At 37.6% G+C, this 16,393-nt stretch overlaps 1 protein-coding gene across 4 annotated transcripts in view; it reads left to right on the top strand.

Moving 5' to 3' along the window:
- The window catches only part of SH3D19 (SH3 domain containing 19), a 133,426-nt gene that overhangs the window by 85,720 nt on the left and 31,313 nt on the right, over positions 1 to 16,393 (top strand). For 3 of the 4 annotated variants that reach the window (XM_015585143.2, XM_015585142.2, XM_006906265.3), the window contains exons 3-7: positions 2,310 to 2,350; positions 7,909 to 7,951; positions 9,652 to 9,790; positions 9,920 to 10,073; positions 10,788 to 11,759. In XM_015585143.2, coding sequence (XP_015440629.1) covers positions 11,087 to 11,759 — 673 coding nt within the window. In that variant the 5' untranslated portion in view covers positions 2,310 to 2,350; positions 7,909 to 7,951; positions 9,652 to 9,790; positions 9,920 to 10,073; positions 10,788 to 11,086. Of the gene's footprint in view, positions 1 to 2,309; positions 2,351 to 7,908; positions 7,952 to 9,651; positions 9,791 to 9,919; positions 10,083 to 10,787; positions 11,760 to 16,393 lie in introns of all 4 variants that reach the window. The other variant, XM_025042779.1, reaches the window with a different exon arrangement.

A 16,393-nucleotide genomic window follows, 5' to 3' on the forward strand; every position in this document is an offset into this window, starting at 1 on the left:
CCTGTGAAGTTTTCTCTTAAGACTGTAGAGTGCTACCTTCACGTGTAGCCTTTGTTCCTCAGAAAGATGAAGATGAAGGATTGTCTTCAAAACCAGTTTGGCATCCATAGCTACATTTGAGATACAGAAATTATATGTACTGCACAGCCAGGAGGCTACTCCAGCATCTCCCCAGACGGCTTCAAATACATGAAGATGTATTTGATCACAGGCCTTCTTTTTTAATTTTCCCTACCACAAAACCTGTTAACCTCTAAGGAGAACTTTACACTTTGGAGTTTAGGTTTTAGACATAAGATATTGGTTGGTTGGTTGGTTTCCAGATCTAGTCTAAACATGATACCGCAGATCTTGAGGCTTATAGAACTTGGGCTGACTTCAGTCAAAATTCTATTTTGTGCCAAGGTTTAATTGAAGTATAACATACAAGAAAAGGCACAAAGCATATAGCTCAATGGATTACATCTACTTAGCATCTTAGAAGACCCCCTCCGTATTAGTTTCTTAGGGCTGCCATAACAAAATACCACATACTGGGTGACTTAAAACAATAAAGATGATTGCCTTGCACTTCTGGAGGTCAGAAGTCTGAAATGAAGGCGTCAGCAGGGCCATCCTCTGAATCCATGGCAGAGTCCTTCGTTGCCTCTTCTTTAGCTTCAAGTGGTTCGTCGGCAGTCTTTGGCATTCCCTGGCTTGCAGCTGCATTGCTCCAGTCTTTGACTTTGTCATCACGTGGCATTTCCCTGTGTGTCTCTTTCTTCTTATGGCCTCTTCTAAGGATACTAGTTATACTGGATTAGGGGCCAAACCTATTCCAATATGATCTCACCTTAACTAATTACATCTGTAATGACTCTATTTCTAAATAAGGTCACACTCTGAGGACTAGAGTTTAAGAGTTCAACATGTTTTGTTTTTTTGTGGTGGGGGGCAGATTGACCCAAATATCCACCATGCTCCACCCCAGTCAATACACTCCCCTCTTTCACGAAGGTAATTAATAAAAGATCTTTTAAAGTAATAATAACAAACCAAATCAGTGGTTATAAGCAAGGGGATTATGATGTAGACATTCAGTAACATCCTTTATACCCTACCTGGACACACATGGAACTTTGATGTTTTTGTCCTTGCTTCTAAATACTGATTTTGATTGTTTTAATTACAGTACCTGAGTCAACAGATACAATATTAACATGCAGATTCTCTCTAGTTTTGCCCTAAGAAGTTCTTCTAAAACCTTCAGTCAACCTGTTTGCATTTTAGCGCTGTTACCTCTTCCGTAATACCTTATACTGTTTTTTCCCAAGTAGTTGTTTACAGAAAACCTTCAAGAACATTAAAAAAATCAGTATTGATAAAAAATATTTATGTTTTTATATTATAGTCCCAGCTTCATAGTGTTAGAGACCGCCTGAGCCTAATTTTTTTTTTTTCTTTTCTGGCAGAATAGCGTGTCCTTAAAGTGTCTCTCCCATAAAATGGACTGCTATGCATCTTCCTGTTGTATCTATCTAAGGAATAGCAAGAGGATTTATAAATTACCACAAAAATTCGAAAATACATATAAATTTTAAAAGAGAAAAAGTGAAGAATTTTATAAACAAACTTTTTTTTCTAAATGATATCACTAAACTTTAATGGTTATATATTTTTTTTCTAAATGATTCCAAAAACAATTAGCCCATCTTGTATGAATAAAGACAACACACAAACAGCCTCGCAGACTAATAACTTAAACCTTTGCAGCCTAGAGAATAATAATCAATGAGTAAACAGAGGCTTGGAAGAGTTGTGTGACTTGCCTAAGGTCACACAGTAAGATCAGTGCAAGCAGAGACTTTTAAGTGTTGATGTTTTTAATTCTAATCTTGGGAAGAAACGTGTTAGTCTTTAGTTCACATTGACTGCGAGGATGATCTTTTTTTGATTTGAGAAGACAGAAGTTCCAATGTCAAGCACAAAAGAAATGGGAGGGTCAAAACCTTTTGAGCACCTTGTAATTCTGACATCAAGCAGTGTCCAGAATTCATTGGAAGACACAGTATGTAGGTAGCTATGAAAACAATTTTAAGGCAAAATTTTGCAGATATACTCCTCACCTCCCATAAAACATCTTAAATATCAAAGGCAATTTTGAAAAGTCTTTTAGTTTGTGTTTTGTAAAGATAATAGACCAGTGATTAATGTATTAAACTTGCTGTTTGGCGCCATATTGGGTCTCAGAAATGACCTGGCACGATGAATGATTCTTTTTTAGAAGGATTAATGAGTGTGTAATAAATTTTCTTTCTTTCTTTTTCTAGCCAAGGACCCTTGTCATCCATTAGAGCGGTAATCAAGAGATGTAAGTTTGTTTTTTCCTGTTCTGTATTTTCCTCTGTAATAATTTTAAATGATGGTTTAGATTTCTAGCAAGTGATTGCATTTGATGAATCTTACAAAGACTCCAACAAGAAGAGCTTCTGTTAAAGAGTAATAAACCATTACAGCCATGCAACTAGTTTTTCAACTTTCTTTTCAACTTTTCTTTATTGATAAGCCAGTTCCTCAGAACAGTATTTTTCTCTTGTAAAACTAAGCTGTTAAAAAACAAACAAACAAACAAACTGGATTATCTAGTCAGTTTCTATGATCTAATATAAATTTTATGTAACTATTTTCTATAGGTAGGAACATCTGATGAGTTTTTAAAATATCAAAGCCTCTCCTTTTTGATTCATTTGCTTCCAGAGTATTTTTATTTAACTGTAAATATCTGTGGAGAACATAGTAGACAGATAGAAGTGCTGTAGTAGAAGTCTCTCCAGAACAGTAGATTCACACTAACTTTCCCTCTTGGCTAAAGTTTTAAAACTTGCTCTTGGTGTGTAGAGTTTTAAGATCTTTTTAAATAAAAGACTGTTAAGTTCACTTTTTCAAATAGAACATGGATTACCTATTATAAAACAAAGAAAAGAAAGGGGTTTTTATATGTTCTTTACATTACTTGAGCTGAGATCACCACCATGAGGATAATGTATATTATTTTTGGAAACATAATTCTGTAATATTTAATATGAATTTAGGGTGTCCACAGGTTGTGAAGTGCATGCATCTGAGCTCATTGTGGTGAATAGTTTGTATGGTGGCAATATAGAAAGATATTCCACATTTCCCCACATTTCATTTTTGTTGTTGTCGATGGTGAATTACAAAATTGTGGGAATGCCACAGTGTGTACTGAAGGGAGTTCAGATACGAAGATGAAAAATTCATGATAGCTTCACATACCTTAGAGCCCTTTGGGTGTGGGTGGGGGGATGGGGGAGGAAGGGAGAAAATTTAAATAGGAAATTACAGTCTAGAATTTAGACAAGAATTTCTTCCTGGAGATACAGTTTGGGCGTGATCAAGGTTATAGGCAAAATCCTGGGAGTAGCTAAACATTTAGGGAGAAAGTGTGCAGGATAAAGAAGATGACAAAGGACAGAATCTTGGGAAGCAGTGATGTCTGGGGTCAAGCTGTGCCTTTTAGGTGCCATAGGGCAAAAGATACATGACCTAGAAAACCCAGCTCTGCTGAGAGGAGGGCCTGCTTTCACTGGGTCCTGTCTGCTGGCTCTCGCCTTTGTTCTCTGGCTTCTTACTTTTCCTCTATCTTGGGTTTCAGGATTTCTTTGTTGAGAATTGTAATCTGTACTTGACTTCCCCCTAGCTCTTTCAGGATGGATTTTACTTACCCTGAGGCCCTATGCCATGCAAGCTTTAAGGAGAAGGCAGCTAAGGAGAAGTGGGCAAAAAAAGGCTGAAAAAGAATGATCAGTATAATAGAACAGCTAGGGGACCACTGTGTGTTAGAGGTCAAGGGAAGTGAGGTTTTCCAAAAACATGAGTGAACCACAAATAGCTGTTACTGCTGCAGCAAGGTCAGGCAAAAAGGCTGCTGAGAATGGGTCATTGTATGTGGCACTTAGGAAGTCAGCGGTGACCTTTGAGAGAACAGTTTCAGTAAAACATTGAAGCTGGAAGTCACACTTCAATGAGAACAATGAATGGAATATGTGGAAGTTGGGACAGCTGGAGTAGGCTACTCTTATGAAATTTGGTTGGTAAACAGGAGAAGGAAGGAGACTGTAGCTTGAGAAGGGACGAGGGTCAAACAGAGAGGAGATCCAAACATATTCACAGACTGTTTAGGAAGAGGAAGCTTGGAGGCCTTTGTAGGCAGCAGGGAAGGGATCAGTGGAGAGATCGGACTAGCCAGAGAAAAGGAAATTGGCGAAGTAGGCCTAGCAGAGAGGAAGGAGAAGGTGAAACAGAGGGAAAACTCTTGCTTTGAGGAATCTCTTTTAAAAAACAACCCAGTTATCTTTTAATTTTTTGTATGCATTTCTTTGTATATACTAAAGAACTATTTGCTGGTTGTCTTTATTGCTGATGTTTAGATAAGAAGGCCAAACACATCCTCACATGATGCCATGTAAATACAGATTGAAGAATAATCATGCCATTCTTTCTCTTTTTCCCTTTGCCCATTCTCCAAGAAGTTGTAAATAATTTCTGTATTACCCAACCTACTGAAATGTTTGCTTTCCTCTCCCAGACTCAATCACTGAACACTGTCAAGGAGAAAGACTTTATCACATTTTTAAAGCAATATCACTTAAATGGTTATAGTTTAAATTATTTCATAATGGGTCTGGTTCCAGTCAAGCCTTGAGGTCTTCCTTATTTCATTCATTCTTATGAGCCCTTGTTACTTTGGGTAACGATCTTAAAAGTGTTCTAACTGGATATCATGCTTTTCCTTTCATTAACTTTTTAAAAGAAAAATATTCTTTGAAATTTAGATTTAGCTAATATTCATTGCCTACAGTAAGTCAGGAACTGTTCACATATGTTATAAAATAATGCTCTGCGTGGTAGGTATTAACTTCATTTTACGGATGGTAAGGGCACTGAGTCTCAGAGAGGTTAAATGACTTCACAAGGTAGAGCTGAGATGTGAACCTATACTTTCTGGCTCCAAGACCATGAGCATTCCGCTCCATGGATGTTCTTGTTATCATGGCAGACATATTTAGCTCATATCCTATCTCAAGCAGTTGTAGTTAGTTATTTTTTATTATTGTGATTTTCATTGGTAAGGTAGGATTATAGCAAGAACGCTTATAATGTAATAATCCTTCTATGTGTTTATTTCTTCTGACCATCATTTAAGCAACATTTTTTAATTATTCAGAATCAGGACAAGCATTGAGCACTCCTAGATCCACAAGGAGTTAAACTGCTTAAAGGAGCAAACTGCTCTCAGCCTGTCCTGTAATGGGCTGTGTGCCCAGGGATAATTCATTTAGCCTCTCTGTATCTCAGTCTCCTCATCTGTAAGGTTGGAGTAGGACGATCACTGAGGGTCCTTTCATGCTTATGTTCCTGTTGGAACTGACAAAGATTCTTATTAGTGTTAATATTGCAAATCCAGATCTCAGTCTTTTATAAACAGCTGGATATGAGTTTGTTTTGTACTTAGAATTTAACCTTATGAACTAGAAAAATTTGAGAATAGTTCTGTGACATGATACTATAACTTTAACTGAAAATACTGCCTTTATTCTGTGGCCTTAATCCAAAACGCCTGTGAGACTAGCAGCTTGTGGCAGGAGTCAAAATGAATGTGTTGGTTTGGATAGACATTGGTGACAAATTCAAGTTTCCTGGCAACAGCTACATCAGATCTGTTTAATCTGGGAAAGTGAGAATGAGATTAAGCAGACAATTAGGAAATTAGCAGGAAGAGTATAAATTATTACATGAACTCTGCCATGAAAATCTAAAGTATTTCTAGCTGCTAAACTTGTTCCACACTGACACAAAGTGCCAGCCATTCTATAAAGAGAGAAAAAAGAGATGAGTGAATGTGAAAAAAACAAAAAACAATCAGAGCAGGAGAGAGGAAAGCCGTGCTTCTCAAAGGATGTGGGGCTCTGTAAGCACGCTTGGAGACCTTCCCACCCCTCATTCTGCTGCATTCAGAGTGGCGCTGCCACTCTGCCAGCCAGGGAGCCCGTAACCCATTCTCTCTGGTGCGAAGGGGCAGAATCAAGTGAAAAGATTTAAAAGAATATAAATTGACTACTGAATTTCCTTTAAGTATTATTCATACTTTAAAATTGATTCCTATTGAAGTAGCAAATTGATTTTGCAGAATGGCTTTTGGATCTTTTTTGCACTGTTAAAAACTGTAGGCAGATTTTTATTTATTTATTTATTTTTTATTTTTTTACTGTGGTTATGTGTGTGGATATATCTTGGTCTGTACAGATAATATCTTTGCTGCAACGTCTTTCTTTACTCCCTGAAACTATGGTTCATCAACTTTTCCTTTCCGTCGAAGTGTGCAGAGTGGAGGAAAACAGTGGTATGGCATGACAGTCTTGCTCCTGAATTCTTTTTAGAGCACAGGAAGCTGAGTTCACTCTTTTCTCTCTTTCCTCTTCTATAACCCCTTCTTTTTTTCCCTTAGCACTCATGAATAGTGCACAGCAAAAATGCCCCGTGGAAGAGGTATGTTCGTGACAATAAATAATATGATGTCTTTTACAAGTGCTGTGTCTGCTGATTCTGGCTTTAGTGATGGTGATGATGTGGTTGTAGTACACTCAGTGATCCTCTGACTTAATGAAACTATTTTTACAAATCAGACACACCACTTTAGCCTCTCTGTCCTTTTATTCTAGTAGCCAAAATGCACCTCAGCTTGATTTAACTCTCGTTAAAAATGTAATAGTCAAACCAGTTGATAATATGAATACAGGACATCCTCCAGCTTGGGGTCCAAGGGTTTGGGTTTCAAATGTTGAGTTTGCTTTGACAGCCCAGAGTAGGTTCAGCCTTCAGAGCTCCAACCCCACCCGCCTTAATTTCATCCTCACTTTCACCTCTACTCCTGCCTCCTTAGTTTCATCAGCTTCCTTCTTCATAGAGAATCAGAAGTTAATAGGAGGGAAAAAGAAAAGATTCATACTTTCAACCTTTTCAAATTAGAAGAATTGGTAAAGTAGAGTATTGGAGAGATATAAAAGCAACTAGTAGAAACAGTTTATAGCTGAAACAAATTCCGCTTGTGTCCAACTCATTACACTATAGTATTTGTAGATTTTTTTAAAAAGAATTTTTAGAATGTGCTCCTTGAAAATAGAGGTAATGTTCTCTATTGAACATATGTGTAATATGTGACCCTATATATGACATATTTTCCAGATCATCTGATTAAGATGTAATTTAATTTTAAAATAAAATTGAAAAAAATTTAAATGGCCTAGTTTTTGAGTTTAAGAATTCAAGAAGTCAGTGCTGCATATACAATAATACATGCTATAAACATGTTTATAAAAATGATATGAACATTTTTTACATTTCTTATCTCTTAATATAAGTAATTAACAACTTAAAGGTTGTAAAACTCCAGGTTAAGTTAGAAAATAGATGAAAATTTGACCACCATCACTCTCTTTACAATAAAGCTATAAACAAATACTACAAAAGTATAGTCATGGGTCAGAATAGATATTTAAAAATATTTTCTGCCCACTCTTATTTCATGTCATAATGCTCTTAACATGCAATTTTTGCCTAATTGTCTTCTCTGTTCATTCTTTAAATTATTTTCAGAACTGCAAAATGTGCTTTGGGGAGTTTTTGAAATCTATGTTTCTTTATGAAATTCAAATATATAACTATAATTAACCTTATACCATATGAACGATTATTTTGATTTGCTTTTCTATTATGGATGTTAAAATCCATACATTCTATATGATGGCAAGTATGTCATTTTTTCCCAATAATATAACCTATAAAAATTTAAACCTCTATTGAATGTACAAATTTTGTACTATATCAATTTATTTTTTTCTTTTACAGCTTCTCGGACTTCTATTCAGAGTGAGCTTCATCGAGATAGGAGGTATGGTTATTATTTATAATAGAGGACACCTATTCTGCTAATGAAATAAAAGTGTATTACAGCAAATTAAATGTTTCTCTTTCATAAGCAGTGTATTATAGTGTTCTGCCTCATCGATACATTTCCTGAATTAATCTGTAAATTTGAATGATGAAGTCTGGGAAAAGAAGCAACACAAGCCTAAAAATGTACTTTTGACAGCATTATTTACTGACATCAGTTTAAAAATGTTTATTAAGCAACTGCTATGTGTAAAGCATTGTTAGAACTGCTTCAAAGAAATGCTTTGTACCTCGTAGCTACTTGGTAGATAAATGGATGGGTTATAGGATAGGAAATTGAGTGGAAGAATAAAAGAAAAGAGGCAGGCAGTCTGGATAGGTAGCTGGATGAATAAATGGCAGATGGTTGGGTGGAGAAAGGGAAGGAGGGGAGAAGAGAGGAATGAGTTGCTGGATAGATAGAAGAAAGGACCAATAGAGAGGCAGATAGAGAGGGTTGAATGGAATAAAAGGTGGATGAATAGATGGGTGAATTTTTTTATAAGACATGGTCCTTGCTTTCAAATTTCTTAACGATATAATATAGGGGAATGAAGAACAAGGACTTTAGAGTCAGACATTACCAAGTTCAAATCCTGACTACGTTTTCATCATGTGACCTCGGGCAAGCTACTTAACCTTTCTTAGTTTTAATATCCCTATTTTTAAAATGGTGCTAACCATACCTACCTCATAGGTTGTCACAGCGATTAATGCAGGTAAAGTGGTTAACATTTATTAACTAGTAACTCTTATTATTTAGTTAGACAAAAGCTATAAACCGAGGTTCTTAAGTAATACCAGTCAAGTTTAATCAGTGAGCAGGTTCTACTGTTTCACAAGGTAGCATGAGAGAGTATGTGCATGATGATGGCAGTGCTTTTTTGTTTTTGTTTTTGTTTTCCATGGAATACCAGAGAAAGGAAGAGAGTATCATCATCCCTATTTGTTAGATGAGAAAATTGAGGCTCAGAAAGGTTGGTTGATTTGTTTAGTCACACAGTTGGTATTTGTTAGGAAATTGAGTTGAAGGAAGATTTAAACATTAAACTGTAGAATCAGTCAGGTTAAGAAAATGATGAAAGAATCGACGCCTAAGTCACTGTGGCTCTTCAGAACTGACCAGGAACACAAACAGACACATCATGGTCTAGAAGCAAACATGTAAACTCTAAACACTTAAAGATCACTTTGAATTGGGACAGAGGTGGAATGAGGAGGAAGAAGATATTCTATTTATATGGTATCATTTCAGAGTATATACTTTATAATAACAGAAAACTAAAGAATTTTATTTGACCAGTGCACTTTTCTACCTTACGATATATTTATGTTTGTGCAGAGCCCTGGAATGAAAAGGTTGTATGAGCCTTACTTATTCATTGTTCTTATCAACCAAGACAGAATTAAGTGTGCTTAGGCTACATCTCTAATTTTTTGAGGCCAAAATCATAGAGGATGACTGTCATTTGATCCTTTGAAGCCTACCTGGGTGTACTGTTAGAGATAGCCCAGGCCAGACAGGTCACTTCTATGACTCTGGTGGCTCTTATGTCCTTTTTGTTGGTGGTGGTTGCTTTTATGAAGCTTTGAACATCTGCAAATAGACAATAGCTTGTTACTAACCTGCAAAACCTCACTGAGGCTTCTGTCTGCTAGGCGCCCAGAGATCACCATTGTGGCAGCTGAGCCACTGAGACCGGCCTCCTGGTTTTCAGGAGCCCCACCCCCAGGACTGGGATTTCCTCCATCCACTGCAGCAGGCCCTTGGAGACCCAATGAGCTGGTTCCTGCCGAGGTGAATAAGTACTCTGTTATCTCTTTGTATTTTATTTTAAAAGTGAAGTTCAAAGAAAAGAACAGTGAGACTATTAACATGTTGGCTATCACTCATAGATGTCTAAAATCTTTGGTCTTTATTTTGCAGCTCCCACCATCTTATGAACAAGTCATAAAAGAAATCAACCAAGTTCAAGTTAATACCACAAATAATAATAATGCTGCTGCCACTCCGAGGCACACTATCACTTCTGCAACTCAGACTGACTTTTCGGAAGAAATAGACAACGATCTGCCTCAAAGTAATGCAAGTAATTTGTCTTCTCTAATTCTGACCTAGTTCTAGGGAATAAATCAGTAGGCTTTAGCCTTTAAAATAATTTGCAATTTGTACATAATTCATTGAGCTCTCCTTCCCAGTCAGTGTGAACGTGTGAGCTTTCTGTACTTGGGTTTGCTGTGATAATTATAATAGCTCATTATCATGAGCTGCAGCCCTAATCTCTTGGGTTCACCCTAGTTCATGTGACAAAAACATCATCCTTTAAACTCATGGTTGGTATTACTGCTGATGCCCTTTATTTCCATTGAGAAGGATGTTATATTTAGCAACTTAAACTTGATAGGTTGCTAAAGATGATTGTCCTATTAGGCTTTTAAAAAGCATTGTTTTAGGTTAGTAGATGAGAGTAAATTTGGAAAAGTAAAGCAAGAATTGTTGGAATTTTGACAAGAGAGAGGAATGGTTTGTGTGATAAGTCTACTAAGAATCAGAAATTTAATGGTGTTTTAAACTAATACATAATGAATGTTTGTTATATGAATGAATTTAACTTGGAGAATACTCCTGCAGGAAGCTGAGTATAAACATTTCCCCCATTGATTTTGGAGTTACTTTTTACTAAGAAAACCAAAATCCCTTGCTATTTTACATGTATATTTTTAAAATCTGTGTGTCTTCTATTATTTTTCCTTTCAATATTGCAACTTTTTTTTGTTCTTTTTGGTCTCGTCAGCACTACAGGCACCTCTTAAACCTCTTCAGCCTTCTCCAGTTGTCTCAGACATTGATCTGCCAACAAATGTGGCACCTTTAATAGTCTTTGATATTTCTGAAGAACAGAATTGTCTAGAAAACTCCAGTGCTACAAGATGTCCAGTGCCAAAACCAAGATCAAAAAGCAACCTCAGACCAGTAGCCAGAGATACTCATGTTAAAGAGCAGAATCACCAGAAAATCAGCCCAGTGGTCACAGGAGAAGAATCACCCCCACGCCGGCCGCACTCCGTGTTGGACTTGAATGGTCAGGCAGTGATGAACATTATGAACACAGAACGAAGCCAAAATAGTATTGTTTCACAGATCAAAGCCTTCGATAGTCAGACAAATACAGAAACCTCAGGACCGCCCAAAAGACCAGAGATTGCCCCCCGCACACTCCCTCCAAGGCCTGCCGTGGCCCCCAAACCAACTGCTACCAGAGCTTGTGGAGGATCGGACTCCTGGAATGAAAACAGATTCAATGTGGCCTCTAGGGAAGGGCTCACCCCACACTTTCCCCCGAAAGAAGCAGGGAGCATCCCAGTAACCAAACCTGAATTGCCAAAGAAACCAAATCCTGGCCTTACACGAAGCATTAATCATGAGATTCCAGGTGGAGGGTCTGTGTCTGACAGCCCTGATGGTGGAAAGAAAGTTCCAACTCCTGCTCCTCGGCCTTTGCTGCCGAAGAAATCAGTTTCCTCAGAAAACTCCACCTACCCTGCAGCTTTGCTGAAACCAGTCACTGTTCCTCCCCGACTGTCAGTGGCATCACAAGCCAAAGCATTCAGGTCACTGGGTGAAGGACCCTCGGCCAGTCCCCCAGTTCCAGGTCTGCAGAGCAAGCCTCCAGGGGACATCGACCTCATCAGTTTCGATGATGATGTTCTACCCACCCCATCTGGGAACCTGGTTGAAGACTCTGTTGGTTCAGAGGTGGTTCTGGGTGAGTAAGAATCAGAAGTGGAGGGGACTCTTGAATGACACTTGCTGTTTTAGTTTCCAGGACGTAAGTTATTGAGGTATGTATGTGCATGTGTGTGCACATGCATGTGTGTATACAGACAGGAAGAAACACAGAGAGATTAAAAAACATGGAACCGGATGGGAGATGGAAATGGAGAGGAAAGGGGATATGGAGACAGAAGGAGGGAGACACACACACTGATCACTATTATCTGAGCCAGGAATGAGCAGACTGAGATTAGGAACTAAACTAGATGTAAGGCTGACTCCCTTACTCTGGCAGGTGGAGATTCAGGCATTAGAAGGTTGCAGGGGAAAGTTCTCATAGATGGGAAGTCATGCAGCGGCCTCAGAAGGGCTCCTCAGATTGAACCAGCCCCACTGGGAGTGCTGGGAGAGGGACCAGCCCTGGGAGAACTCTGGCAAGAGCAATGCAAGGAGTGAGGATCCAGCCATATGGTGCAATTTTTTTTTCCCATAATATTCACAGAACCTCTTCCCTAGGGAATGCAAAGTTTTGTAAATAAAATACAACAGTTTTAAGTTTCCTGCCAAGATCAGGACAATTAAATTTCCCAAGAGGCAGAGAGTATGTTTTTTGTTTTTATTTTTTTGTCATACTGTTCAATGGAGGGTGTGATGGTAAAGCTTATCTTTGATTTGTCAAACTAATCTCTTCTACTTGTCATTAATAAGATTCCTTTTACTGCTATTTACTTATTTGGGTAAAATTTGTGAACATATAAGCTTGATAGTATTTCCAAAAGGTTGAAAATACTCAAAAGTTGTCATCTTATAAATGTTTAACATGAATCAAAATGGTATAAGCTCTGTGATTCAAAACTGGATTCTGCACAGCACGGGTGTATTTTAAATGATAACAAACACATATTTGTTAAACATTTATTATGCACATAACATGGTAACTGGCTATAGCATGCCTCTTGTCCATAAGGAGTGTTAGAATATATTGCGTTTCTACAGTATTCCAAGCCCTCTGTTAGGTACCCTGACATACATTATTTAATTTAATGCTTACAGTAACCTTCTACAAGGTATCATTAGCTTAAACTTGCAGATGAAGAAAACAAGGCTGAGAGACATCAATGGGTTACTTGCCCAGTGTCATAAAACTACAACTTTCCATGGCAAGATTCAAACTCAGTCTTTTTAAGCCTAGTTTTTTTACTATATCATGTTGTCCAACATTTTCATGAATCTTTAAACCATGTAACACATTAAAAACTTTTCAAGTCTTTGTTATATCATTTTCTTATTTAAACCTCTTTGGTGTTACAAGGTTCAAGGTAGGGCAGGGATGGGTAAATCCAACAGCAGAAAGCTGCTTAAGGTGTTGAAACTACTAGTATAGGCCAAAGAAATATCACTGTTTGTGGAAACTCCTAGATTCTGTGGTGATGGCAACTTGGTTAGTAATTGCTGAGACCTTATTCTGTGTCATTAAGCAGATAATTATGTCATCTTGAAAAGAGGAAGGTCCACAGTATACATTCGACATGAATACAGTGTCAGGCTTCACTCAGCCTTTTCTGTTTCTTGATTTCTACCGCTTCATTGCACAACATGTAATTTTCAAGGTAGTCTTTTAGCAAAGTGTGTAGTTTGCTTGCCCTACCTGACCAAGCATTGCTCTTGACTGTGGAGTTGTACTGAACACTTGATGTTCTTTCTAAACCTGATCCTCTTCCTATGTTCTGCACCTCACTTAGTGACATCATCACACACCCCGCCTTCCCTAGGGAATCCTAGAGATCATCCTTGGGTCTTCCTACCTGTCACACAGTGGCTGGTTGTTTGGTCTTGGAGTCAGACTGGCCAGGATCTACTGCTTAATTGGTATGTGACCCTGGGCAATTTACTTAACCCCGTGAGTGCTTCGATGTCCTCATCTGTAAACACGGATAATAATACTCATGTTTTACAGATGTGATTATGTGGATTCCATGTAATTATGCAGGAAAGCCCTATCACGTAGTCTGAAGTATAGTGAGTGCTTATTAAACAATATTTGTAGTCTTTGCCCTTCACATCCAATTAGTTACCAACTCCTGCTGGTTTTATCTTCCGAATAGTTCTTGAATCTTCCTCTCATTTCCGCCCCTCCTGCTACTGCCCCGTTTTAGGCCCTTACACCCAAATTACCTCAGTGGTCTCCTACAACTGTTCCTGCTGCTTCCTCAAACCCCTCGTCCACGTTATAGCTACCGGAGCGATTGTTCTGGAGTGTACATTGGACCTTGTTACCTCTCTGCTTAGTGCCATCTAGAGGCCTTCGGGATCACCTCTGAATTCCTCAACATGGAGAGGTTTTTGTTTCTTTATTGATTTGGGCTGTGTGACTTTTTGATGGTATATCAACAGCATTGTCTTTGTAAATAAAGGATTATGGCTTAATCATCGTGGTATCAGCCAGAAACTGGGAGAGGAACAGAAGAGAAAGGAGAGACGCTCACAAATATGTCTTTCCCTCTCTTTCTCTTCCCTAAAAAATAAAGAAAATTTAATAAAATAGTTTTCATTAAATGAAGTTGCTGAATTAATCTCAGGAAATAGAGATCAGAAAATACCAAAGCTATGAAAACATTGTAAAGATTAGGAAAATTATTAAAGGAAAACTCATAAAACAGTCAATTTAATATTGGATTCATTTCGTGGGTAGAATGCCTTCCAGGTCAATGTAATGGAACTGAGAAGTATTAGCAATTCTTCTTCACACCTTTACAAATCATACTCAGTTGTCAAAAAAAAAAAAGCAGAAGGCTTCTGCTGTCAGCCCCATTACACAGACCAAAATAATAGTCTAGCCACCAATTTCTGCCATTAACAGAACTCAAGGGAAAGAAGTGACAGAAAAGCAAGCCAAGGATGGTGAATCTAATTATGATGACAAGCATATTATTAAGACAGGTAATGGACAGAAAACTACATTATCATCAATGTTTTTCTCAACTCAGTAATGAAGAGCATGTGGCTGTAGGTGTAAAGGGGCCTGCTTGTTTGGCAGCAGGTGGAGAATAATTGGTTGTTTGTGTGAGGGACTAGAAGGAGGGCAGAATAAACACTGCAAACAAAAGTAGAGAAAATGCCATTGACTTGCCTTAGATTTAGATAGGAGATTCTTTTAGAGATGCTTTGTATTTTTTTATGTAGAAGCAAGAGCAAACAGTTTGTGAAAGAGAGGTTTATGGTACTGCAGTTCTTAACCCTTTCTGGATCACAGAACTCAGAATCTGATTCGCTTGTGAATCTTCTCGCCCTTGAAAAAAGCCCTTGTGCTCATGTATGCACAATTGAAGGTATTATTTCCAGAGCTTCACAGCCCTATTCTTGGACCCCATATTAAGGATTTCTACTACAAAATGTTGGAGATAACATTCGTTGGACTGCTTAAATAAATTGTAGTACATCCATACAATGGAGTATTGTGCGGTAATTACAAAGGAGGTAGAACACCTATCTCCTGTTGTGGACCAACCTCCAAGATATTGTTAGGTGAAAAATGCATGGTACAGATAGTATTCATGGTATTTTAGTTACTGTCGGTGTTAAAACACACACACACACACACACACACACACACACACAAGAATATGCGATGTCTTTTGGAAAGATGTATAAAAAATTGGTAACAAAAATTGTCTTTTCTGGGAGAACTGGGTAGGCAGGAGAGCATGGGAGAACCTGGTTTTCAAATAGCTGAACATAAGCAAATTTAAGGTGAAAGAAACTGAGAGTTACCTCTTGTCATTTTTGCCACGAACAGAGAACAGCCTCCCGCACTGATCTTCAGCCTTATGCTGAGTAGGAATGTTATAAAAATAGTACCATTTCCTAAAGCTATATTCTTCAAAGTTACAAATAAAAGCTAATTATTATGAACTAAATATATCTAAATTTGACAAATTCAAAAATATATTATTTCTTTATTATTTCCTATTAAATAGAATCGCTGAGGAATAGTATCAGAAAGATAATTTTTATTTTTCTAGTTTATGGAAAATTTTATGGCCATTACTACTTTGAAAAAGCAACAAAAGAGATAAGAATTTTCACTTTCCCCCACCCCCTTATTTTTAAGTGGTTTTTGGTTTGGTTTATTAGGTAAGGGTGTTATTTCAACTTTATCTTGTAACCTTTTTCTTGTTATTGAATTCATTTTATTGGATTTTTTTTCAATTACAAAGTAACATATATTTGCTATAACAAGTCAAATAGTATAAACATTTAGTAAAATAAAAAAAAAAAATTAACCTATCCTCAGTCCATCCAAATCCCCAGAGTAACCAGTGTGAGCAATGTTGTATGTAGCCTTCTGTGCCTTTGGACATTCCAAACCAAAGCATACAAACATGTACACATAGTTGGACTTTTCCCTGTTTTTTTTAAAAAAAAATTTATGATACTGTACTCATTACTCAGCAGCTTGCATTTTTCATTTGACAGTGAGATTTATGGACTTCTCTTTGGGCCGGTAGATCTAAGTCCACTCCTCGTTTCCTTATACCTGCCTGAGTGCATCATAGCTGATTCAGCGCATCCCCTGTTGATGGGCATTTAGGTTGTTTTATTTGTTTTTAAGCTTTTGGATTTTTT

This window comes from Pteropus alecto, unplaced genomic scaffold, assembly GCF_000325575.1.
Source record: "Pteropus alecto unplaced genomic scaffold, ASM32557v1 scaffold50, whole genome shotgun sequence".
In the NCBI taxonomy this organism is placed as follows: domain Eukaryota; kingdom Metazoa; phylum Chordata; class Mammalia; order Chiroptera; family Pteropodidae; genus Pteropus; species Pteropus alecto.